Source organism: Chiloscyllium plagiosum, chromosome 15, assembly GCF_004010195.1.
Source record: "Chiloscyllium plagiosum isolate BGI_BamShark_2017 chromosome 15, ASM401019v2, whole genome shotgun sequence".
Taxonomy (NCBI): Eukaryota; Metazoa; Chordata; class Chondrichthyes; order Orectolobiformes; family Hemiscylliidae; genus Chiloscyllium; species Chiloscyllium plagiosum.
This window is the reverse complement of record NC_057724.1, coordinates 71,994,450-72,020,925: the sequence shown is the minus strand read 5'-3', so window position 1 is coordinate 72,020,925 and position 26,476 is coordinate 71,994,450. Positions and strand designations below refer to the sequence as shown.

At 42.4% G+C, this 26,476-nt stretch overlaps 1 protein-coding gene across 3 annotated transcripts in view; it reads left to right on the top strand.

The window, feature by feature from the left end:
• aff2 (AF4/FMR2 family, member 2) overlaps window positions 1-26,476 on the top strand; it is a 526,072-nt gene that overhangs the window by 477,305 nt on the left and 22,291 nt on the right. For all 3 annotated transcript variants that reach the window (XM_043705172.1, XM_043705171.1, XM_043705174.1), the window contains exons 10-18: window positions 2,261-2,423; window positions 3,899-4,885; window positions 10,042-10,166; window positions 11,636-11,852; window positions 18,088-18,215; window positions 20,436-20,499; window positions 20,667-20,803; window positions 24,489-24,560; window positions 24,905-24,998. In XM_043705172.1, coding sequence (XP_043561107.1) covers window positions 2,261-2,423; window positions 3,899-4,885; window positions 10,042-10,166; window positions 11,636-11,852; window positions 18,088-18,215; window positions 20,436-20,499; window positions 20,667-20,803; window positions 24,489-24,560; window positions 24,905-24,998 — 1,987 coding nt within the window. The remainder of the gene's footprint in view (window positions 1-2,260; window positions 2,424-3,898; window positions 4,886-10,041; window positions 10,167-11,635; window positions 11,853-18,087; window positions 18,216-20,435; window positions 20,500-20,666; window positions 20,804-24,488; window positions 24,561-24,904; window positions 24,999-26,476) is intronic.

The following is a 26,476-nucleotide window of genomic DNA, read 5'->3' as shown; positions in this document are numbered from 1 at the left end:
CCCTTCTCCCCAGCGTTTGTGCTGCTCCAATCTATTCTGTCCTTTCCTGTAGATATTACTGAACAAAAAGTGTACTGTTTGTGAATGCTTTGGATAACAGAGTGTCCGTTATTGAAGTGAGAAATGCACAGTCCAAGACATTTAAAGAACAATATCAATAGAGTACTTAAATTATTTGATGAGAAGAGAGTCCAATTGATACTTAAAGGTGAAATATTGAATTTCTAGACAGCACCAAAAGCCATAGTGAAATTTGAGCACCAACAAAGTTTAGGTTCACATTTCTTTGCTGGTGTTACCTGAAATGCTAAAATTTTGAATAAAGTCAAAAGGCCAAATAAAAACAAAAAGATAGAATTTTGTTCTATTTATGGTGATTGTCAAAGTGTTTTACATTATTATTGTAATGTGGCCAGCCAGGTGGACCTCATAGAATATGAGTTCCCTGATTGGGGCTGTTAACCTGGTCCAATCAGGGAGCTCTGGCTGACAGATAGAAACAGGAGTGTCTGTCTTCCACTATGTCTCACACCTGCACACACACACCATGGGTGCTGGGGATAAAATAAGCACTACCGCACTTAGGTGGTAGTGTGGGGGTTAAATAAAAAAAAAGAAACAGGAGTGTCAGAGGTTCTGTTCACACTGAGAGCTGGCTCTGGGGGAGCTGGATCAGTGTCAGGGGATCTCCACGTATAAATAAAAGGTGATTTGGGGACAAGGCACTGGCCTCTATGGAGTTATTTCCGTTATGTGTTATGGTCCCAGCTGATGTTACTGCAGGGCAAGTCAGATCTCAGAATGAAACATTTGAATAAAAGCAAAATACTGCTGATTCAAGAGAACTGAAACACAAAGATTGCTGGAGAAACTCCTCAGGTCTGGCAGCATCTGTACAGAGAGAAACAGAGTTAACATTTCAAGTTCAGTTTGGCTCTCTTCAGCAATGAACAGAAATATCGGACTCATAACATTAATTTTGTTTCTCTCTCCACTGATGCTGCCAGACCTGCTGAGTTTCTCTGTTTTTTTCTGTGTTGGTTTCAGAAAGAAATAAGGCTTGACAGATCATATTTGTTTTAATTTAACATGATGGATTTTCTCTGAAACATAAGCACACAAGGCTGTGGGTTTGACGTTAACAATGAAACAGAATATCATTGCAAAAGGGAAATAGAAAATTAAAATAAACAAAATTAAGCACTCTAAATATAACACAGTTTGAATGGTTTCAAAAGAGATGACAAAACAAAAACCACATCATCACTTTACAGTTACTAGTAAAAAAACAAGAGAAATTTCCCTCCCCTTTCAAATGTATAGGTTTGACTGAAATACTTCTTCTTTGTTTCAGTCTTGTCCGATGCCTTTTTCATTGAAACCCTACAGTTTGGAACCAGGCCATTCAGCCCATCGAGTCTACACTGACCTCAGAAGAGCATCCCACCCAGAACAAACCCTTTACCCTATCCCTGTAACCTTGCAATCTTCTTGAAAATTCTCATGCCATTGAGATCTTAGACTTCCTCAGATAACCAATGTTGAAGGTTTCTAAGTAAACACTCCTGGTTTGGAGGTTACACTAACTGAACTGTTTTACTGATGTAATGTATTTCCTTAATAACTCTCCTTTATCTCGGAGAGACTGCTTGAATCTGGCTTCAGTCAGACCTTCCAAAAGCCATTCCAGTCTCTGGGTTTTCTTAAGCTAAAATCAATTCTCGATTACTCTGAACAAAACAAACTAACATCTTCCATTATTTTCTCTTGCCTATTTCCATTAATATTTCTGAAGACAAATTCTTGTCTAAAATCATGGCTTCTGAAAAATGAACCTTGTTAATTTTAAACCTCTTTATAAAAATAGACCAACACTCATATGCCACTGTCAAAATTCAAAATCTTTAAAAAGTGACATTAATAATCACTTCACAGCTGCAGTGATTTGAAGAGAGTTGGTAATGTTACTGTTTATGGAGTTAGTGCGAGAATATGTGATTGGAGGGTGCAAAGCTTTCTTAAATACTGAGGAGTTGATGTCTCAAAGAGATTTTTCCTGACCATTTATCACATCATCCCTCGCTGCTAACATCAAGCAAATGTTCGCACATGCCCCCACGCCTGATGCTAGCCCCCAACCTCATCCAAAGCTTTCAGCAGACCCATCTTCTCCACTGGCATCCTATTAGCAGCACTGTCAAATCCAAATCGTACTTAGCTTTGGAAATGACTGGGTTAACTCTCCTTTTCTTTCTTGTAGCAGCATCACTTTGCAGAATTCCCACGTTTCAGGCTCCGGCCATTCCAGTGGTGGATGCAGCAGCTCCAGTGAGTCTGGGAGCAGCTCGGAATCTGACTCAGACAGCGAAAGCAGCTCCAGTGACAGTGAATGCAACGAGCACTCGCGTAGTGCCACACCAGAGGTACACAACTCTCCCTTCTACTGAGACAGCGCCGAGTGGGAATGAACGCGACCTGCTGTTTTTGTTTGTTTCGATTGCCTCCACTGTTTAGATAGTAGAGAGCAGCAGGGGTATGGGACCACTGTGTCCTGTTCCAGGTTGCACTGTGGCTGAGTCAAAATCCTGCAAATCCCTTCCTAACAGCACTATGGGTGACCCTTAACCTTATGCAACGTTCAAGAGAAATGTTGACCCCCCCCCCCCCCCTTGATCAGGAGGACAATTAGACATGGACAATTAAATTCCGGTCTTGTCAACAGTGCCCACATCTCAAGAGAGATCATATTTTAAAGACTATTCAGTCAGACATTTGAACATAGGCAATGCCTCGTGTACGAATTTGGCAATGAAAATGCCTTGAAAGCTCTTGAGTTTGAATGGTGAGATTTGCCTGCCACCAACAGTCACTGCCCATTTTAATTCCCCTTCCCACTCCCTTTCCAACATGACCATTCCTTGGCCTCCTCCATCGCCACAACAAACCACACTGCAAATTGGAGGAACAACACCTCATCTTCCGCCTGGGCACCTACAGCACAGAGGACTCAACATTGAGTTCTCCAATTTCAAATAACCTCCCTTCCCATCCCCTGACTCCCTACCAGCCCCACTCCCTTCCTTCCACTCCTCCCTGCCACAACTGGATTCATTCCTCCCATTGACCAACTAGGTCATACCCTCTACCTGTCTTCACCAAACCCCACTCTACCACCCTGCCCCCACCACCTCCTTTATCTGCTGCTCCCCCAACCCCCATCCCTAGTCCTGAAAAAGGGTTACACCTAAATATCAACTTCTCTACCTCCTGATGCTGCCTGGCTTGCTGTGTTCTTCCAGCCTCCTACCTGACTACTTTGGATTCCAGCATCTGCAGGGTTTTCTTTTGTCTCTAACCAGTAGACCTGGAACAAGATAGTTTCCTGAGCAGGGAAAATTATTTGAGGGGACAGTAAAACATAAAGGTAAAGTCACCATCGTTTTACCAGACTATGGGACTGCTCGCTCTTCAGAGCGACAGATGACTAGGGGTGGTTTAACCTGAGGGTCACCATGCCTCAGGCGAGGGGAGAGATTGAGAAGGCGCGTTCCTCCTGGTAACCTCAACTGGTGTGGGAATTGAGCCCACACTGTTGGTGTCACTCTGCATTGCAAACTAACTGTCCAGCCAATTGAGCTAACTGACTAAGATACAGCATCGTGGGTGTATCCCAGTTTAGCAAATCAGGATGACTGGGCAGTTGTATAACCAACCATGTGGAATCAGGAAGGTGTGTATAACCCCTTTGGTAATGCTTGACTGACTGTCTGATACCTGCTTTCTGAAAGGTTGACTGTTTCCTCCAACTTATATTAAGTTCTGAGTCAGGAAGTCATGACTGTTGACACTGTTTGATGTAAGAATGTGATGAAGTAACTTTCCCTCTTCAATCTCCTAGCCCGAACCACCATCAACCAATAAATGGCAATTGGATAAGTGGCTCAAAGTCCACTCACACAACAAGACCATCGTCAACAACCAAACCGATTGTGATGGACTTGGTGATTCTCAACCTCAGAGCAATCAACAGAATGACAAAGAGATCAAAGGGAAGCAGACCATATCACTGCCTCAGCCAGATTCCAAAGATAGGGTCTTACTCAGTCCCGTCAGGGAGAAAGCTAAACCAAGGACTGCACAGAAAACCCCGGAAGGGAAAAGTGTGAAGCAAAAGTCCCCCGTACCCAATGAGCCAGCTCCTCCAAGGAAGACCACGGGTAAGAAACAGCCCAGGAGAGTGGAATGCACTCCCAGCTTGGAGGAACAGAGCTGGGCCAAGCCAAATAACCCCAGCAGCACTCCCAAAGAAAGAGAGAGCCGAGGAGCTTCAGCCGAACAACCCAAAGCAAAGCCGAGAGCAGCCATTAGCAAAACGGGACCCAGGAAAGAGCCAAGAACCAGCACAGCGCCTGCTGTTGACAGGAAAAAGCACAGAGTGCCTGGTAAGATTGTGCCTAAATCGAGAGAGTTTGTAGAGACAGACTCGTCTGATTCCCACACAGATCAAGAAGAACACATGCCAGTGAAAATCCCAGTGGGTTCCACCATCACGACAAACTCACTGCAACCTAAGGATTGTGGGAGCGTCAGTAACTGTGCGAGTAGCATTTCCACCGACGCGCCTATTACTGACTTAGAGGAACCCTCATTCTCACCTCTTCCACTACCGCAAAATGAACTTCTTTCCCCCCTGAGAGATTATGAGGAAATTAAATCGCTTTGGGTGAAATTTGATCTCAGTCTGTTGTCCAGGATTCCTGGACAAACCCCAGCAGAGATAACGCCGGTGAAGATAGAGGTCAGAGAGTCCAACAGTAAATGCAACTATCAGTCGCCTACCGCAATGACGGACAAAAACACAATCAAAACAAAACGGAAACACAAGGTTAGTGACCTTTCAAAGGGCAGACGCGAGGAAATTTGACCTGTGAAAATTCTTAAACACTGTAGAGATACAGGAAACATGGGGGCTGTATATGCTGGAGAGTATCATGGTAGAGATACAGTAGTATAATGAGTATGTTAATGGATCAGTAATCAGAGACCTGGTGTAATAGCTGGAAGATATAATTTGATTTGATTTATTATTGTCACATGTACCTAAGTACAGAGAAAAGTTTTGTTTTGCATGTAATAATGGCAGATTACTATCATACAAGGACATACAGGTCACAGGGTGTTTAGACAGAGCAAGGTATACAGGGTTATAGCCGCAAGATCAGCATTAGATTTGAAATTTGAGAGGTCGATTCATTTAATTCTTACCATAGTGACTAAGGAACTTAAATTCAAGGAATAAAATAACATCCAGACCTTTTTTCTGAAGGAAAGACTCAGGAATGGTGACTATGATATGACAGTGTGAGAATTAGTGGTCTTTCCATTAAAAGCAGTGATGAGGAAACATTTGGAAAGGCAAGCAGACTTGTAGGGCCTGCTCCTGTTCCTCATTGATCCGTGTGTTCAAAGCCTGTCCGATACACTAATGTCTATTAGAGAAGGTGACCTGCTGACCCCATGTGACTTCAGACCCACAACCATTTCACTGAAATGGCCTAACCAGCCACTCGATTTGTACTCAAGGAAACAGCTCACCACCACCTTCTCAATGACCCTTGATCACGGGCAGTAAATGCTGGCCTTGCCTATGATGCCCACATGGGATCTAGACAGAGAGAAAAGGTACAAAGCATGCAGAGCAAAAAGTTGAGAAGCAGACGACCCATTGTGTGACAGCACTGGATGGAATAGCTGAATGGTTGCTTTCAGTTCCTATCCAGTGGCAATTGAACAGCCATTGAATAACCATAAGTAACCTCAGCCAGTCCATTCTCAGGAGTGGAAATGAGATTTTTTCAATCAAGAAAATGAAATGGAAAAATATACTTCTTTCTCTGTCTCCCAGAATCAGCTTGCTCCTAATTTGAGTTTCCACGGCTTTGGGATAATTAAATTATTGTTCATCCCTAGATAGATCCCATCCAAACTTGTTAAATTCCTACATAGAGCATAGAATGTTACAGCACAGTACAGGCCCTTCAGCCCTCGATGTTGCGTTGACCTGTGAAGATAATCTGATGCCAATCTAACCTACACCGTTCTGTTATTATCCACATGTATGTCCAATGCCCATTTAAGTGCCCTTAATGTCGGCGAGTCTATTACTGTTGCAGGCAGAACGTTCCACACCCCTACTACTCTCTGAGTAAAGAAACTACCCCAGATATCTGTCCTAAGTCTATCACCCCTCAATTTAAATCACGGTCCCCTCGTGTTAGCCATCCGAGGAAAAAGGCTCTCACTATCCACTCTATCTAACCTTCTGATTATCTTATACGTCTCAATTAAGTCACCTCTCAACCTTCTTCTCTCCAATGAAAACAGCCTCAGTTCCCTCAGCCTTTCCTAGTAAGAGCTTCCTTCCATACCAGGCAACATTCTAGTAAATCTCCTCTGAACCCTTTCCAAAGCTTCCACAACCTTCCTATAATGCGGTGACCAGAACTGTACACAATACTCCAAGTGTGGCCTTACCAGTGTCTTGTACAGCTGAAGCATGACCTCGTGGCTCCGAAAGTCAATTCCTCCTACTAAAAACACCAACGCGCCATATGCCTTTTTAACAGTGCTATCAACCTGGATGGCAACTTACAGGGATTTATGCACTGGATACCGAGATCTCTCTGTTCATCTACCCTGCCAAGAATTTTACCATTAGCCCAGTACACTGTATTCCTGTTACTTTTTCCAAAGTGAACGACCTCACACTTTTTCGCATTAAACTCCATTTGCCACTTCTCAGCCCAGCTCTGTATCTTATCTATGTCCCTCTGTGACCCACAAAATATTTCGGCACTATCCACAGCTCTGCCTATCTTAGTGTCATACGCAAATTTACTAACCCATCCTTCGACACCCACCTCCTGATTATTTATGAAAATGACGAACAGCAGTGGCCGCAAAGTAGATCCTTGCAGCACGCCACTGGTAACTGACCTCCAGGATAAACATTTCCCACCAACTACCACCCTTTGTCTTCTTTCAGCTAGCTGATATCTGATCCAAATCACAAAGTCACCTTCAATCCTGAAACTCTGTATTTTGTGCAATAGCCTACCGTGTAGAATCGTATTAAATAAATTTGCAGATGACACCAAAATTGGAGGTGTAGTGGACAGTGAAGAGGGTTACCTCAGATTACAACAGGATCTGGACCAGATGGGCCAATGGGCTGAGAAGTGGCAGGTGGAGTTTAATTCAGATTAATGCGAGGTGCTGCATTTTGGGAAAGCAAATCTTAGCAGGACTTGTGAAACTTGAAAGTGTTCAGAAAAGATTTACAAGGGTGTTGCCAGGGTTGGAGGATTTGAGCTGTAGAGAGAGGCTGAGCAGGCTGGGGCTGTTTTCCCTAGAGCATCGGAGGCTGAGAGGTGACCTTATAGAGGTTTACAAAATTATGAGGGGTATGGATAGGGTAAATAGGCAAAGTCTTTCCCCTGAGGTTGGGGAGTCCCGAACTAGAGGGCATAGGTTTAGGGTGAGAGGGGAAAGATATAAAAGAGACCTATGGGGTAACGTTTTCACACAGAGGGTGGTACGTGTATGGAATGAGCTGCCAGAGGAAGTGGTGGAGGCTGGTACAATTGCAACATTTAAGAGGCATTTGGATGGGTAAATGAATAGAAAGGGTTTGGAGGGATATGGGCCGGGTGCTGGCAAGTGGGACTAGATTGGGTTGAGATATCTGGTCGGCATGGACGGGTTGGACCGGGGGGTCTGTTTCCATGCTGTATATCTCTATGACTCTGTGACTCTAAATGCTTACTAACGTCCATATACACCACATCAACCACTTTACCTGTATCCACCTGTTTTGTCACCTTCTCGAATAATGCAATAAGGTTAGTGAGGCACAACCTACCCTTCACAAAACCGTGTTGACTATGCCTCATCAAATTATTCCTTTCCAAATCCTATCTCGTGTAACCTTTTCCAACATCTTATCCACAACCGAAGTAAGGCTCACTGGCCTATAATTACCAGGGTTGTCCCCACTCCCCTTCTTAAATAAGGGAATAACATTTGCTATCCTCCAGTCTTCTGGCACTGCTCCTGTCGACAATGATGACATAAAGATCGAAGCCAAAGGCTCTGCAATCTCCTCCCAGGCTTCCCAGAGAATCAGAGGATAAATCTCATCCGGCCCAGGGGTCTTATCTATTTTCAGACCTTCCAAACTTGCTGAAACCTCCTCTTTGTCAACCTCAATTTCATGCAATCTAGTAGCCTGTATCTCAGTCTCTAACTAACATTGTGCTTTTCCAATGCGAATACTGACATAAAGTATTCATTTAGCGCTTCCTCAATATCCTCAGATTCCACACACAATGTTCCACTACTATCTTTGATTGCCCCTCATCTTACTCTCGTCATTCTTTTGTTCCTGATATATACATACAAGGCCTTAGGATTTTCCATGATCCTATCCACCAACAACTTCTCATGTCCCCTCCTGGCTCTTCTTAGCCCTCTTTTTAGATCTTTTCTGGCTAACTTATAACTCTCAAGCCCCCTAACTGAGCCTGTACGTCTCATCCTCACATAAGCCTTTTTCTTCCTCTTGATAAAAGCTTCAAATTCTTTAGTAAACCATGGCTCCCTCTCTCGACAACTACCTCCTGCCTGCTTGGCATATACTTACCAAGGACCCGCAGTAGCTGTTCCTTGAATAAACTCCACATTTCAAATGTGACCACCCTTCAGTTTCCTTCCCCATCCTATGCATCCTAAGTCTTGCCTAATCACATCATAATTGCCTTTCCCCCAGTTATACCTCTTTCCCTGCAGTATATACCTATCCCTGCCCATTGCTATTGCAAACATAAATGAATTACAGTCAAAATCGCCAAAGTGCTCACCTACCTCCACATCTAATCCCTGGCCGGGTTCATTACCCAATACCAAATCCAGTGTGGCCTCGCCCCTTGTTGGCCTGTCTATATATTGTGTCAGAAAACTCTCCTGCACATATTGAACAAAAATTGACCCATCTAAACTACTTGAAATATAGTATTCCCAGTCAATATTGGGGAAATTAACGTCCCCCATAACAACTACCCTGTTACTTTCACTCCTATCGAGAATCATCTTTGCTATCCTCTCCTCTATGTCCCTGGAACAATTCGGAGGCCTATAGAAAACTCCCAACAGGGTGACCTCTCCATTCCTCTTTCTAACCTCAGCCCAAACTACCTCAGTGGATGAGTCCTCAAACATTATCTCAGCTGCTGTAATACTACCCGACATGACGTTTAATTTCAGGTGACTACTAAAGAAAGGCCTTCTGCTAGTTTCAAGAGTCATTTTCAAACCTGGTCTGCCAATTGTGTTCAGAAAATCCAAACATATTTCTTACAGCTGGTTGTTGTCATCAAACAGGTGTGTCATGGTGGCTCAGTGGTTAGCACTGCTGCCTCACAGTGCCAGGGACCTGGGTCCGATTCCACCCTGGGTGACTGCTTGTGTGGAGTGTGCACATTTTCCCCATGTCTGCGTGGGTTTCCTCCAGATGCTGTAGTTTCCTCCAATAATGTGTGGGCTAAGTGGATTCGTCATGCTCAATTGCCTCCAGTATCCAAGAATGTGCAGGCCGGCTGCACTAGCCATGGGAAATTTAGGATGGGGGTGTGGGTGTGGGTGGGATGCTATTTGGAGAGTCAGTGTGATCTTGATGAATTGAATAGTCTGCATTAACACTGTAACGATTCGCTGAAGAGGGAATCAGAACTGTATGAGCTGTCAAACATGAATCCTTTATGATCTCTTCCCAGAAGACTTGCTCTGCTGGTCCATGTAGATATGGTGGCCTGAAGTTAACAAAATGCACTGCAATTTTCAATACTGTCCAGCTGAGTCCATGAAAACATCCATTGATTTCCATGGTGCTTTGCAGAACCACAACATAGGATGATATCTCCTCCTGATCTCTCTGCATATTGTATTCACTGTCCTTCACAATCGATGACTGCCTTTCTTTGGCAGGTGGAACATCCAGAAGTTCTCTGCGATAACAAGAAACAGCGTGTGGAAAGGGAGATAACTGCTCCAACACTTGTACCTGTCAGCTGTCCAGTTGCCTCCAGTCACAAGCTTCTGAGCAGCAAAGAGTAAGTACCTTTCAATTTCATCACCTTTGACTTTCATTTAATATTGTAACTTCTGAAAAGCATTTTATACTTGTTTGTTTTTACTTTTGAATTTTAAATAGCAAAGTCTATAACGTACTTGGAGACAGTAAAGATCTTTTGAAATTATGCAGAGGCTAGAGAGTGTTGGCACAGCAGTTTGTCTGAGGCCAAGATTAGGCCTTATGAATATAAAATAGTCACTAATCAACCCAATCAGAATGTCAGGAGAAGCCTCTGTCCCAAAAGTGATGAAAATTTCACGTTTGCTTTCACAAGGAGGTGAGCAATAGGAGCAGATTTCGATATTTCAATCAGATTTTGTAGCATTTCTAATAAATGCAATGATATTGAATCTAGCTGTTCAGAAGGAAAATTATTGAAAATTATTAGCAATTTCTATCTAAATGAAATGAAACAGAAGATGCAGTTGTGGTCGAGTGGTCAAGGCAATGGATATGAAATCCATTGGGGTTATCTCCTCATGGATTACAATCCTGCTGACTATGATCCATATTTCTATCATTAGGGGCCAGCTTGTGGCACAGTGGTAGTCTGCCTATCCGTGGTCTAGGAGGCCTAGGTTCAAGTCCCACCTGCTGCAGAGGTGTGTAGTAACATCTCTAAGCCAAGTTGACTCAAAAAAAAAACTTAAGTAAGAAACAGAAAGTATCTGAAAAATGTAGAAAGTCTGGGAACATCTGTTCCCAATGACTAGGGAGTTGAGAGCCAGGGGTCATTAGGCGAAGGGTAAGGGATAGGCCATTTGGGACTAAAATGAGGAGAAAATTCTTCACCCAGGAAGTAGCAAGCCTCAAAGTAGCTGAGCTCAAAACATTGAATCTTTTCAAGGCATTGGGTGTAGTTCTTGAAGCTAAAGGGATCAAAAGGCATAGGTAGGAAGTGGAACAGTAACTCAGTTGGCTTGAAGGGCTGAATAGTCTCCTCCTGCTTCTATTTTCTGTTTTGTTTATGATTGGCAATTGGAGTTAATCTTTAGAGTTAGATGTAACTGCTTCAGAGTCCTTTATTTTACTTTGGATTTCCAGCAACCACAATGTTTTGCTTTCATTTATAACTGCGTCAGTGCAATTGGGAAGCGTTTGAGGACTGAATTGTTTTTGTAGTCCTTCCATTGGAAATGTTCTTCTCAATATTGGATCTTCAAAATCAATGTGTAACAAGTAGTTTGCCATCAGGAAAAATATTAAAAGGTGCAGAGAGCAAATCAAAGAATGAGATTAGCCTAGTAGAGAGAAAAGGATTCACTTGATGATCCAGTGGCTTTTTGTGTTAATTAAACATTCTGTGTTTGTTCAACTTATCCCAATGTTTATCCTATCGTCAGACATTCATTCTTTCTTTTGATGAACTAATAAAACATCTTGTGTTTTAATTACTTATCCCAATATTTATCATACCCTCAAATATTCATTCTTCCTACTCTGTAGGCTATCGAAGCAGTTAACAAAGAGGGAGAGGAAGTTCCCACCTCCGCTGTCACCCTTGCCAGATGAGCCTGAACCCAAGCGACGGAACAGTGAGAGTAACCCCCTGAGCCAGGAAAGCAACAGCAATTCGGTATCAGCCAGTGCCTCGCAGTCATCCGCACAATACAAGCACCGGAAAGCTGACAATAAACCCTCTTCCCATGTGAAAGATCCCATTGTGAGTTATTGCCATTAATCCCTTCTTACTTAGAGATGAGCAATGGTGGAAAATAGGCCAGATAAGAACGGCAGTTTCTTTCCCTAAAGGACATTAGGGAACCAGTTGGGTTTTTCCCAACAATCGTCAATGGAGTCATTATCATCATTAGACTCTTTAGTTACAGATTTTTTTTTAAATGAATTCAAATTCCATCATCTACCATGCAAGATTCAAATCCTGGTCCCCAAAACATTAGCTGGGTCTTTGGAATAACTGCCCATTGGTAATACCAATAATGAAATCAAGGCTCTGTTATCCGCCTTGATTGGGTATAAATGCTTCAGTACCATTATCCAGAAGAAGTAGACGAGAATTATCCCCCAGTCTTCTGACCAATATTTTTCCCTCAGCCAGCATCACTGACAACCACATTATTATGTCATTATCACGTTGCTATTTGAGGACCTTGCTGTGAGAAAATTGACACAATTATATCAGAGCAGTGACACCACTCGAATGTACTTCATTAACTACAAAGTGCTTTAAGCCATCTTGAAAGGTGCTATATAAATGCAAATATTCATTGCATGCAATTTAACAGTAAAGTGCCTCGAGCTAAAACCATCTTTTTTTTCATTTTAGGTGCTATCTAACTCAAGTATTATTTTGTTAAATGACCAGCTCCCAGTAGCTGGTTTAACACACCCGTAACCAAGTGCAATAAATGTTTTTTTTCCGTTTTGAATAAATTCATGCTGAAACCCTTAAAATAAAAGGGATGATGGTGCTGTTTCATGCACAAAAAACTAACATGAAGCACGGTCTGATTTGATTAAAGAGAACGCAGCAATGTTTCTGATACATTGTGTGGCACCTTCACACAGAATCCTTCATATTAAGATTATACCTTTGAACTATTCATACATATCACTATTAGTAAGGCTGTACTAGACTCAATTTCTATGAGCATCTTGGACATAACCTGAATTGATTCTGTTGCTATAGTAACAGCTCAGTTAAGTCTCAGCTATTATCATAATGTCTCGGGCCTGCTCAGTCTCTTCACAGATGAGATAAGGCTGTTCATTTTCAGATCATGTAATGCTCCTTTTTCAACATTTCCTAAACATTTTGTTGGGTTTTTGTTTGTGCAAATTTAATTTTTCTGATTTTTCTTTTGCCGTGAGGTCATATTTCAGGTGAAAAAAGTTTAGAATTGCAAAAGAAAATGTTGGCTGAGGAACATTTGTTTGTTCATGGACCTTACAATGTTGTGGTGGGATTCCAGTGAACAGATGTGTACCTGACACCCCAATCATCAGCGTTTTAATGGGACCATTGGTTGTTTTCTTTTGGGTCCAAGTCTCCAGTACTCTGAAAGAGAACTTTCAAGGATGGAATGACTTTTACTGCTGTATAATGTGCTTTTAAAGGTTGATTGCATGAACCTTCAAATCCCAACAGAGACCTGCACTCAAAGGACAATACTAATTGGAAAGTTACGCTGCAGTAGTAACTTTTTTTTACTGAAATCTGATCCCTTTGGGGCTGTCCCCAACTAATCAAGAGGCGTAGTGTGAAAATGTTCCTTTTTTATTTGCTAACATTACATAAAACTCATAAGCCACTTGTTTAATTTTCTTTTCATTTTAATGATTTGTCATTTTAATCAATTGTATGACTGACCTTGATGTGAGGGATACAACACAGATCACACTGGATTCGGTCTCCTTCAGAGCTAAATGGGAATCAATTGTAGACCACACAGTCATGGATATCACTGGCTGGGCCAGCTTTTAATGAGATCTATTTTGATGGGGTACCAGTGAAGTGGGCGACTCTATCCTGAATGGGGTTGAGCTCCTCGAGTGTTGTTGGTGCTGCACCTTCAAGGCAAGTGGGTAGCATTCCATCACACCGCCGACTTGTGCCTTGTCACTAGTTGACAGGCTTTGAAGATTCAGGAGTTCAGTTACACACCACAGTATTCCCAACATCTGACTTGCTCTTGTAGCCGTTCCATTTGTATGTCCAGTTCAGTTCAGTTTCTCATCAATGACAATCCCCAGAATGTTGAAAGTGAGAAATTAAACAACAGTAATACCACTAATGATGGTTGGATTCAGTCTCTCTCCTCCCCACCCCCCCACCGCTTCAGTCTCTCATGCCAGTAGCCACACTTTCAAAGAGCTATTGAATATATCTCCCGCCCCTCTTACCTTGCAGCCATGCAAATTCCCCTTTTATTATCCTTTTCAGCTCAGCCAGTGACACTGAATAACTAAAAGAAAATAGTAAATTGCATGAAATCTACCAAAGTATTGTTATCCCACCTCTACACAGTTTTGTTTCATGATTATAAATACAGAAGTTAATGTCTTTGACAAGTTGGTGGGAAAAGAGAGAAACTGAATCAAAATGCTCATAACAGTGTATTCTACTATACCATACAATTCATAGAACGTTACGGCGCAGTACAGGCCCTTCGGCCCTTGATGTTGTGCTGACCTGTGAAAATAATCTGATGTCTATCTAACCTACACCATTCCATTATTATCCATATGTCTGTCCAATGCCCATTTAAGTGCTCTTAATATCAATTAGTCTATTACTGTTGCAAGCAGGCCGTTCCACACCCCTACTGCTCTCTGAGTGAAGAAACTACCCCTAATATATGTCCTAAATCTATCAGCCCTCAATTTAAAGCTATGTCCTTTCATGTTAGCCATCCCAATCTGAGGAAAAAGGCTCTCACTGTCCACCCTATCTAACCCTCTGATTATCTTATACACCTCAATTAAGTCACCTCCCAACCTTCTCCTCTCCAATGAAAACAGCTTCAGTTCCCTCAGCCTTTCCAATTAAGACCTTCCTTCCATACTAGGCAACATCCTAGTAAATCTCCTCTGCACCCTTTCCAAAGCTTCCACATCCTTCCTATAATGCTGTGACTAGAACTGTACACAATACTCCAGGTGCAGCCGCTCCAGTGTCTTATACAGCTGAAGCATGACCTCGTGGCCCATTCGTAGAATGTTTAAAGCTTTGCCTATCCTCAGGTGAGAGACATAAAAACTGAAGATGCTGGAATGCAAAGTAGACAGGCAGAAGGCTGGAAAAACACAGCAAGCCAGGCAGCATCAGGAGGTGAAGAAATTCTGGATGTACATTTGCTCACTGAGCTGGAAGGTTCATTTCCAGACGTTTCACCACCCTACTAGGTAACATCTTCAGTGGGCCTCTGGGCAAAGCACTGCTGATGATTTCTGCTATTTATATGTTTGGCTTGGTGATGTCATTTCCTGTCCTTTTTTCTCAGGGCATGGTAGATGGGGTCTAACTCAATGTGTTTGTTGAAAGAGTTCCGGTTGGAATGCCATGCTTCTAGGAATTCTTGTGCGTGTGTCTGTTTGGCTTGTCCTAGGATGGATGCGTTTTCCCAGTCAAAGTGGTGTCCTTCCTTATCTGTATGTAAGGATATTAGTGAGAGAGGGTCGTGTCACTTTGTAACTATTTGATATTCATGTATCCTGGTGGCTAGTTTTCTGCCTGTCTGTCCAATGTAGCATTTGTTACAGTTCTTGTACGGTATTTTGTAAATGACATTAGTTTTGCTTGTGGTCTGTATAGGGTCTTTCAAGTTCATTTCGCTGCTGTTTTAGTGTGATGGTGGGTTTGTGGGCTAACATGATGCCAAGGGGCCTGAGTAGTCTGGCACTCATTTCCGAGATTTCTTTGATGTAGGGGAGACACCCCTCAGCATCATGGTAGCCCACAAACCCACCAACACACTAAAACAGCAGCTAATGAACTTGAAAGACCCTATACAGACAACAAGCAAAACTAATGTCATTTACAAAATACCATGCAAGAACTGTAACAAACACTACATTGGACAAACAGGCAGAAAACTAGCCACCAGGATACAGGAACACCAACTAGCCACAAAACGACATGACCCCCTCTCACTAGTATTCTTACATACAGATAAGGAAGGACACTACTTCAAATGGGACAACTCAGCCACCCTAGGACAAGCCAAACAAAGACATGCACAAGAACTCCTATAAGCATGGCATTCCAACCAGAACTCTATCAACAAACACATCGAGTTAGACCCCATCTACCATGCCTTGAGAAAAAGAACAGGAAATGACATCACCATAGAAAATGGCATCACCAACCCAAAGAAACCCAAACATATAAATAGAAAGTAGAAATCATCAGCAGTTCTTCGCTCAGAGGCCCACTGAAGATGCTACTTAGTAGGGTGATGACACTTCTGCAAATGAACCTTCCAGCTCAGCAAGCATACCTACATCCAGAACCTCAACCTGAGCTACAAATCTTCTCAAAACTCACTAAGGTGAAGAAGTCAATGTTTTGGGTATAACCCTTCTCCAATCTTGATGCTGCCTGGCTTGCTATGTTCTTCCAGCCTCCTGCCTGTCTACTTTCCTTGTCCTCTGGGCAAGTTTGCCTCTGCAGAAGCCATTGCTTATCTTGCAATACCCTCTTAGATCTAGGTTGTGTTTGTACCTATTGTAGGTTACCAATATTGCGTGAATTGTGATTCACGTACACAGTTATGTCTTTGTTTCCAAGCCAATAAGTTATGGGATATAATTGCTGGGAAATACATTCCCATTGCAAGCACGTTGGTGTCAGTACACTGAGAACTCCCAGGCCAGGTGTAGAGCCATCTCAGATATAGTGATAAACACACTCCCTGTTTCTGAAATAGCATTGGCTCTTCATGAAGCCACTGAAGTAGAAAGGCCATAATCCACACAGAGCATTTGGATGTCAGACTTTCCCACTGTGCCCCACCAAAGTTGAATTTTACCCCCTACAAGTCAAGAGCAAACAGACCATTTCCCACCCTGATCATTTGTAGGATTATATGAGTAACACTTCCAAATGCATATTTGACTGAACTGACTGAGCTATCCGGTTCTCCCTCACTCCTATCTTTCCCTTGTGTTTTCACTGATTCACGTCGTATTGACCTAATGAATGGTGGATACTTGACGACAATCTGGAATTGTCTTTGACTAAATGTGATAGCCCACCGGGCACAATGGGGTTACTCGCAACAATAAATCAATAAATGCAACAGCCCGCTGAGCACCATGGACTCAATTAGGGTAGAAATTGGTGTTAAGTTCCAAAAAGGATCAGGAGTTGGAAGCGTTAAACAGGAGGTGTTCAATCTACAGGCAGCAAGGTTAGAGAGAGCTGCTTATCTGTCCAAAATGGTCGATGATGTCATCATTGTGTCATGTGACTGTGGCAGTCCTTAAAGAAACACACATTTTTATTGTATGCAGAATGAAGAGCAGTATTTCCTCCAATCAAAGGCATTGAGAAAGCGAGTCAGTAGTTTGTCTGACCTAAAGTGAGAAGCAAAATCTTAAGGATGCTGGAAATCTGAAATACAAGACAGAGTCATAGTGATGTACAGCATGGAAATAGACCCTTCGGTTCAACTCATCCGTGCCGATCATATATCCTAAATTAATCTCTTCCCATTTGCCAGCCTCTCCCTCTCAGGCCTTCCTATTCATACGCCCATCCAGATGCCTTTTAAATGTAATTGTACCAGCCTCCACCACTTCCTCTGACAGCTCATTCCATACACACACCACCCTCTGTGTGAAAAAGTTGCCCCTCAGATCCCTTTTAAATGTTTCCCCCCTCACCCTAAACCTATGTCCTCTCATTCTGGGCTCCCCCATCCCCAGGTAATTGGTTTTGTCTATTTATCCTATCCGTGCCCCTCATGATTTTATAAACCTCTATAAGGTCACCCCTCAGCCTCCGACACTCCAGGGAAAACAGCCCCAACCTGTTCAGCCTCTCCCTAAAGTTCAAACCCTCCAACCCTGGCAACATCCTTGTAAATCTTTTCTGAACGCTTTCAAATAGAAAGCACTGGAGCAACTCAGCAGGTCTGGTAGTATCATCCATGGGGAAAGTTAACGACTCAGGTTCCAAAGAGGAAGATTCACCTTCCATTTGGAATGTTAATTCTGTTTTTGTCTCCACAACTGCTGCTAGACATGCTGAATATTTCCAGAAGTTATCTGATCCCTCAGTTTAATCATCAGCAGTCGTATTGTTATAAGCATCAGTGAAAATATCACTATCTCACGGAGGGTAGTGACAAACAGGTAAATATATCACGAGGCCCCTGCTTGCTGTTAAGAGGGATTCAGGTTTCCTACACTAACAAGCAATCTTTTTACTGCAGGAGGCTGAATCACATCTGAACCCGTCCAATATTCACCATGAAAATGGCCAGTCACAAACAGATCCCTGGACGTTAGTATCCAATGGTCATTCAGAGCCAAGAAGACCGAAATTAACTTTTGATGATACGTAAGTTTTAACTCGTGACTTTCTTATTAGCACATAACTCTGAAACATTAACTCTTCTGTTAGATTTCCTCAGTTAACTTGAGTCTTACCTCGAAATTATGTTGTAGCCAATTTAAGCAAACCAGTTGTGGGGACCTCCTGCTCCTTTATCTGTTGCCTGTTTGACGGAAGGGTCACAGAAGTGGCATGAAGCTGTTTTGTGAAGAGGCGTATGTTTCTTAACTAATGGAACAGGTTTTAATCTTTCCTTCAGCCAAAACTGGATAGAATTCAAGTTTTGACCCGTGTTCTTCACATGTGACTTTCTCTGCCCTGAAATCTACAAATCTGATAATGATTTAAGCCATTGGTCAAATTCGGTTCATCACTACCATCACAGATCCTTTCCTTTAGATAAGTTCACTTAGGGTCATTAGTTTCTCCTGTAACTGGAGTTAATTTGAATGCCATTACACTGTGTTCAATAAAGTAGCAGGAGCCTACTGAAGGAACAGTGCTTATTGAAAGCAGTGGGATATTAAACACTGAGTGCTTTTTCCATCTTGATGAAGTGGTATCAGCGCAATACTTGCCAAGACTAACATTTTTTGGAGCTCAAGTCTGGAACAGATGCAAGTTTTCTTCAGTTCAGTCTGAGTTTGTCCTTCCGTCTGCTTATTAACAGCCACAGTTGGAGACTAGCTGTTTTGCAAGGGAAGCATAGGGAGCTTAGGAGCGTTGTTTGGCTTCTAAAGGCCGGATGACCTTAATAATAGTGTCATGTATACCAATAATGTTAGGGCATATGTTAATAATAATGGTGCAATATTTTGATAGTGGTAGATATATTGATAATAGCGATACACATGTTAATAAAGTGGAGCATATAAGTCATGCTATTGATGACTGTTCTTTATGGGATGTAGGTGTCAGTGCATCAAATGGTTCCCATCCCTAATTGCTCTGAAGTAATTGTGTAGATCCAGATTCACGAACAATGACTGTTTTCCTTTAGTACGACAGAGTAACTTATTAGATTACTTCAGAGGGGAAATACAAGTCGGCTGTGTTGCTCTGAGTCTGGAGTCATATGTAGGCCAGTCAGATAGCAAGGATAAATTTCCTTCCTGAAAGAATATTAGAAAGTCAGATGGCTATTCAATGAGTATTGTGTATCTATTAGTGCATGTGTATTAATAGCAGTGTTGTATAAATAATAGCTCATTTACATATTGAACATTGTACTGTACAGTACAGGAACAGGCCCCTTCAGCCCATGATGTTCTGCCAAACATGATACCAAATTAAACTGATCCCTTGTGCCTGCCCTTGGTCCATATCCCTCCATTCTTTGCATGTACCTATCTTCAAGTCCCTTAAACTCCTCTATGATATCTGCCTCCACCACCACCCCAGCAGTGCATTCCAGACTGCTACCACTCTCTGTTCAAAAACCACTTGCCCCCACATCTCCTTTGAACTTTTTCCCCTCTCACTTTAGTCTGTAGTAGAACATATATAAATAATGGGTAAATGGTTAATAATGACTGTCATCCAGGAGTTTTGTCACCCCTTTCTCTCATGTCACTTTAATTGCCATACCCAAGGTTGAAGTTCTTAAAACTCTGCTTTATCCAGAACACTATAGGGCAGCTCTCCCATTAGAGAGAGAGAGAGAGAGACAACTAGTAGTTAGTCTATCCAAAGGTCAACAAGCACCAAGGGTGAAGGTTGAGAATGCGGGACCTTCATGGTAATCATAATGGTGCCTCTATGAGCAGCAGTGCATAAGTGTTGGGTGTAAATGATATTTGCAATCTATTACAAGTACAGATTGCAAAACGTCAAGGTTGAGGATTAAACAGCTGGTACATTTGTTTATTTCTGTTCAGGTGTACAGACAGGCTTGCAGCAGGAATACTGTGAAAACATGGTAAATAAAAACAACCGTCTCACCCAAAATGCCAGGACCAGATGATTTTCTTTTCCCCCTTAAGCAGACAACTGTGTTTTGAGCTCACTAGGACAAAGTGTTTGCACGGCTGTCTATCTTGTCTTTCCAAGCAGCCAGTGTGATTTTACAGTCAGTGCCAACTAGCAGTAGTGGGGAGATATTAGACTCAACACTCGTCTCTGCTGACCTCTGAGAATGGATTACCTTCCCCGGATATGGCAGGGGCTGGCTGTTCAACTCTCCAAACCAAAGTTGCTTGATTGTGACTGATGATTACTGTTCTGCAGGTCGCATAATGCTGATTACTACATGCAAGAGGCCAAGAAGCTGAAACACAGAGCTGATGCACTGGTAAGACATGCTTTCTTCTTTCGAGCATTTTTTTCTTGTATCAATGAAGTGACATAAATTAATAGCTACAAGAGGAGGCTGCTGCTGTTGCACTGGTGAGAAGTGAAATTATGTTGCTGCTTGTTGAGATTCACATCACTAAAGTTCTTTTCTTTTTTAATTTTCAGCTTGATAAGTTTGGAAAAGCAGTTAATTATGCAGATGCAGCACTATCATTCATTGAATGTGGAAATGCCATGGAGCGTGATCCATTAGAAGCGAAATCCCCATACACCATGTATTCTGAGACCGTGGAACTCATCAGGTTAATGTCTTTTTGAAGATAATTTTACTAATCATTTTTAGATGATAATTAATAACCTGCTGTGAGGAAATCAGGGTAGAAGATTAAGATCTGTACGGAGATGTCATATTTCAGAACTTAATACTAAAAGTGACTTGTAACACATGCTATTTTGTTCACTCATAATTTATGTATTTTATTATTTCATGATGTTTGGAATCACCTGAGTAACTATGTGACCAAATAAAAAGTCCGGCTTGCACCAAATCTATGGAAGATAGTACCTAATTTCAGAGAAGCTAGTGAAATGGGAAACACATATAATGAATGAAATTTATCTCAGCCAGGTGAGGTCACAAACTCTAGAAGGAAGAAAGAGGGATAGATAGACTTGCACTTATATAGAATTTTGCACTCAGGATTGGTTAGCAAGTGCTACCCTATTGTGAATCACATCCAAACGTTAGTGTTTTGTTTCTATTTTGGTCCAATTGAGTCTAGTCTGTACACTATTGCTTATAAATAAGTGAGGGAACATGCTATTTGATTCAATCTCCCAATCGTTTGGGCATACTGCCAATGTACCCAACATCATAGCAGCATGGGAACTCAAGCCTGACGTTGCTCAGTTGTGTGGTTGGCGGAAAATTATTGTTGACTGATGGCAACATCCTTTGAGTGGAAAATATCAGTCACGCCAACACAGCTCAGTAGTAGCATGAAATGCTTCCTTGACCTGTTGTTCACATTTTTGAGACAGAATGCTTTTAAATGAACCCAAGTACCAATCCTAGTCCTATCAATGGTCTGATTTCCTGTGGTGACAAAATATTGTTTGCACAGCTTGCATTCACAATTGTACAGCTAAGCATTGTCACATTCTTAACTGAACCCGAGGACAGTGTAAAGTTTAGATGGTCTTCAGTTATGGAGTAGGAAAGAAAAACAGGAATAGGAAGACACCACTTGGAGGTGCCAACTTTTCGATGAGTTATTAAACTAAAAACCCCCCAGGTGGATGTGAAATATTCCAGCTCACCATTCACAGAAGGGCTGGGAGCTCTCCAGAGTATTCTAGGCCACGGCTTATTTCTAAGGTAACACTGAACTCAGATTTTCTGCTTGTAATCACATTGCTTATCTGTGGGAGCAAATCAGCTGCTGTGTTTCCAACATCACGACAGTGCAAGGAATTTAGAAGACAGACATCGTGTTGTCCTTTTTAACAAGAGGAGTTGAGTATAGGAGCAAAGATGTCTTGCTGTTAACTTTATAGAGCCTGGGTTATATGTACCTGGAGCATTGGGTGATGCTCTAGTCCCTTGCCTAAGGAAAGATTTGTACTACAGAGGGAGAGCAACAGGGATTCACCAGGCTTATTCCTGGGATGTTCTGAGAGGGAAGATTAGTCCTATATTATGTACAGTTGAAAAGAACGAGGGGAGATTTCATTAAAACCGTACAAAGTTTCGAAAAGGGTGGACAGGGAAGAAGCAGGGTTGATGTTTCCCATGGGTTCTAGAACCCAGGGTCACGGTCTTCAATTAAGAAGTAAAGACTGAAACAAAAGGAATTTCTTCACTCAAGAGTTTGGTGAATCTTTGGAGTTCTCTGCCCCAGAGGATTCAAACATTGGGCAAGCACACGATTGAGATTGATGGACGTTTAGTTACCAGTAATGTCAAGGGACATGGAAAAAAGAAGAAAAATCACATTGAGGTAGATGATGAGCCATGAACTAGAATGGGGGAGTGGGCTCAAGGGGCAGATTGGCTTAATCTTACGCCTCTAAGTATTCTTCAGAAGTACATTATAGGCTGCAAACTAAAGGGATTTCCTGGGGTTGTGCAAGGTGCAATTTAAGTGCATATCTTTGATTGTGATTGATGTCTACCTTAATTCCACTTACCTGTCTTGATTTTACATCTCCTCACTCAACAGAAATCTATGTAAGCCAACCAGAAAAATAATTGGGGATGCACCAATAGAGATCAATAAGTCATTCTGAAACATGCTGTGAATTTAGTGTTTTCTGACATGTGCATCCATATGTTTTTAGCTCTTTATTCAGCTATATGTGAAATGATGTTGATGCACCATAATATGAAAGGTCATTTCCTTCATTAGCTGGGGCATGATGTCTAATTTTAGTAACTGCGCAACATGAAATGAAAATTGAGAGATCAGACTTGTTGCTGCAAATGTTTCCCTTTTACTTCCGCAAGCTACAAAATTATATTGAGATGTCACAGTGACTGAGTGCCTGATGACACCAGTTCCTCAGGCTGTAGAATGTAGAACAAAATCTCATCTTGCTTTCCACATAGCTACACACAAAGAGTCAAGCTTAACAGCTCAATTCAGCAATAATGCAGTCCCTTTTCAGAGCACCTATGTTGATGTGTGTGCACACATCTCACAAAATGCCATGTAAATGAACTCAAATCCGAGAGCTTAGATCTTACAATGTGGGTATTTTCACACATGAATGGTTTAAAATGGGTTTTAGCGCTGTGCGGTAAACAATGCGAGTGTGCTTTTTGCTCTCAATTTTCATGCATCAGCTCAGAGATGCATTTCTGCACAGCTACAAGTCAATAGAACGTAGAACATTCCAGCACAGTCCATTCGGCCCTTCGGCCCTTGATGTTGCACCGACCTGTGAAACCAAGCTGAAGCCGATCTATCCTACACTATTCTATCTTCATCCATATGTTTTTCCAATGACAATTTAAATGCCTTTACTGTTGTAGGCAGGCTGTTGAATTCCCCTACTACTCTTTGAGTAAAGAACCTACCTCTGACATCTGTCCTATATCTATCACCCCTCAACTTAAAGCTGTGCCCCCTTGTGCTAGCCATCACCATCCAAGGAAAAAGGCTCTCCCTGTCCACCCTATCTAACCCTCTGATTATCTTAGATGTCTCAATTAAGTCACCTCCCAACCTTCTTCTTTCTAATGGAAACAGCCTCAGTTCCCTCAGCCTTTCCTATTAACACCTTCCCTCCATACCAGGCAACATCCTAATAAATCTCCTCTGAACCCTTTCCAAAGCTTCCACATCCTTCCTATAATGCGGTGACCAGTACTGCATGCAATACTCCAGATGTGGCCAAACCAGAGTTTTGCACAGCTGCCACATGACCTCGTGGCTCCAAAACCCAGTTCCTCTACCAATAAAAGCTAACGCACCATATGCCTTCTTAACAACCCTATCAACCTGATGGCAAATTTCAGGGATCTGTGTACATGGACACCGAGATCTCTCTGGTCATCTACCCTGCCAAGAATCTTGTTCATCTTCACTGCTCATCTTGATCATCTCTACTCATCTACACTGCCAAGATGTGTGCATGGAGCACAGCAGGGGGTTAATTAGGACTCTTGATCATTTTACATCACTCCCTATCTTTTCTCTTTCTCATTGGATTCAGTAAAAACAAGAACTGGGCAGATTGTAGAACGGGTGATGGATGTGATAATGCAACATTCTCAATCCCAGCCAAGAGTCGGATTTCCCTGCAAAGAGATATTTTGAGGCCAGTTGTAAAATCTAGACTGTTGTACATTCAGACCAATGTGTCACTTCATACAAAGGATGGATATTGCCCATATGTTCCCCCTATCTCTGAAAACCTCATAAAAACTGCTCACGCACTGCTCACCAGTCAGGATTATTGATTGTTCCTTGTTTCTTTCCCAAGGTACGCCATGAGGTTAAAGAATTTCACAGGTTCTATGGCCACGTTAGCTGATAAGAAACTGGCAGTCTTATGGTGAGTTTCAGTGAGTCAGCTATCAGGTGAATGAACTTCCAGTCAACTACCTTGTAATGTTATAAGTGTATTATTACTTCATGAAGAAAATAAATTAATGAAGCAAAATTTTTACCTTCTCACATTCACAAATTATAGAAGACTCCGCTGTGCTATTTTGTGACATTTATTCATTACCTTAGTTTCACACTGTGATTAACCAGGCAAAATGTGTTGTTTTGACTTTGTCTCAATCTATCCAAACTGTGTTCCTCAAGAATCCAACATGAGAAGTATAATTGACATAAATTGTGTTGCTGTACTGAGTGCTAACCTTAATACAATGTATCTCTAATTTAATCTAGTTACCGATGCTTGTCACTTCTCTATTTGCGAATGTTCAGACTTAAGAAAGACCATGCCATGAAGTATTCTCGATCCTTGATGGAATATTTTAAGGTATTTGAATGATTTTGGTGGGGGGCGGAATACGTTTTCAAAAAAGGCAGTCTTCATTCAAGTGTTGTATATTGCTGAGCCCTGCTGTCTTCTCCCAGTGGTAAACCTTGGTTTGTCAGCAACATTTCTGGGCTAAGGCATCCAGATGGACATGGGAAAATGCATTTCTGATAGTAGGACTGAAGAGACACAATTACAAATACAGCCAGTCTACCTAAAGGGAGAAATTAAGAAACAGTTCTTCCCATTAAAAAAAGGCATTAAGAATCTGGAACTCTTTCCCTTAAATGACTGTGGATGCTGGGGAACAGTTGGAGCTTTCATGGCTGAGGTTGTTAGATTTTGTTAGAGAAGGCGTCTTCTGGGAGTATTGTGTCCAATTTTGATCGCCCTGTTATAGGAAGGATATCATTCAGCTGGAGAGGGTTCAGAAGAGATTTACCAGGATGTTGCCGTGTATGGAAGGAAGCATCTGTGGAGAGAAAATAAGTCAGTGTTTGGAGTCCCTTCCTTCTGGGTCCCCCCTTAATGTACAGTAACCAGTACTAAATTCCACTTACCCACTGCCTGCTGTGCTTGCTAATCTACAATGGCTCCCAGTCTGGCAAATCCTTGATCTTAAATTTCCCGTCCTGGTTTTCAACACCTCTACAGCCTAGCGCCTAGCTGGCCATGTAAACCTGGGCTTCCCAAAGTATGGGAGTGTAACCCCAAGTGGGCTTGCTTGCATGCTCTGAGACAGTGGTGACCAAAAATGGATTGTGACCAAACTATAACATCAGGGCTTCCTGTCTAACAAGCCCCAGTCCAGTCTCACTGAGGATTCACAACAGCTTTCATGCCTTAAAATGAGGTCAAAGGGGAAAAACTTGGCACAAACTGCTGTAATCTCCCCAGCCCGACAAGCCTTCAACATACCTGCACTTCAGGTGTAAGCTGCAGTGAAGGGGTCTGTGGCTCTGAGACTCAGAAGGGAAAGGGGGAGAGGAGGAGAGCGCTAGTTATAGGGGACTCTCTAGTCAGAGGGACGGACAGGCGGTTCTGTGGACATGGGCGAGACTCACGGATGGTTTGTTGCCTCCCGGGTGCTAGGGTCCGAGACGTCTCAGACCGTGTCTTCAGAATCCTTAAGGGGAGGGTGTGCAGCCAGAAGTCGTGGTGCACATTGGCACCAACGACATAGGTAGGAAGAGGGGTGGGGAGGTCATTCAAGAGCTCAAGGAGTTAGGCTGGAAGCTAAAAGCTAGGACAGACAGAGTCGTCACCTCTGGGTTGTTGCCGGTGCCACGTGACAGAGAGGCAAAGAACAGGGAGCGAGTGCAGTTGAACACGTGGCTGCAAGGCTGGTGTAGGAGGGAGGGCTTCAGATATTTGGACAATTGGACTGCATTCTGGGGAAGGTGGGACCTGTACAAACAGGACGGGCTGCACCTGAACCAGAAGGGGACCAATATCCTGGGGGGTAGGTTTGCTAGCAC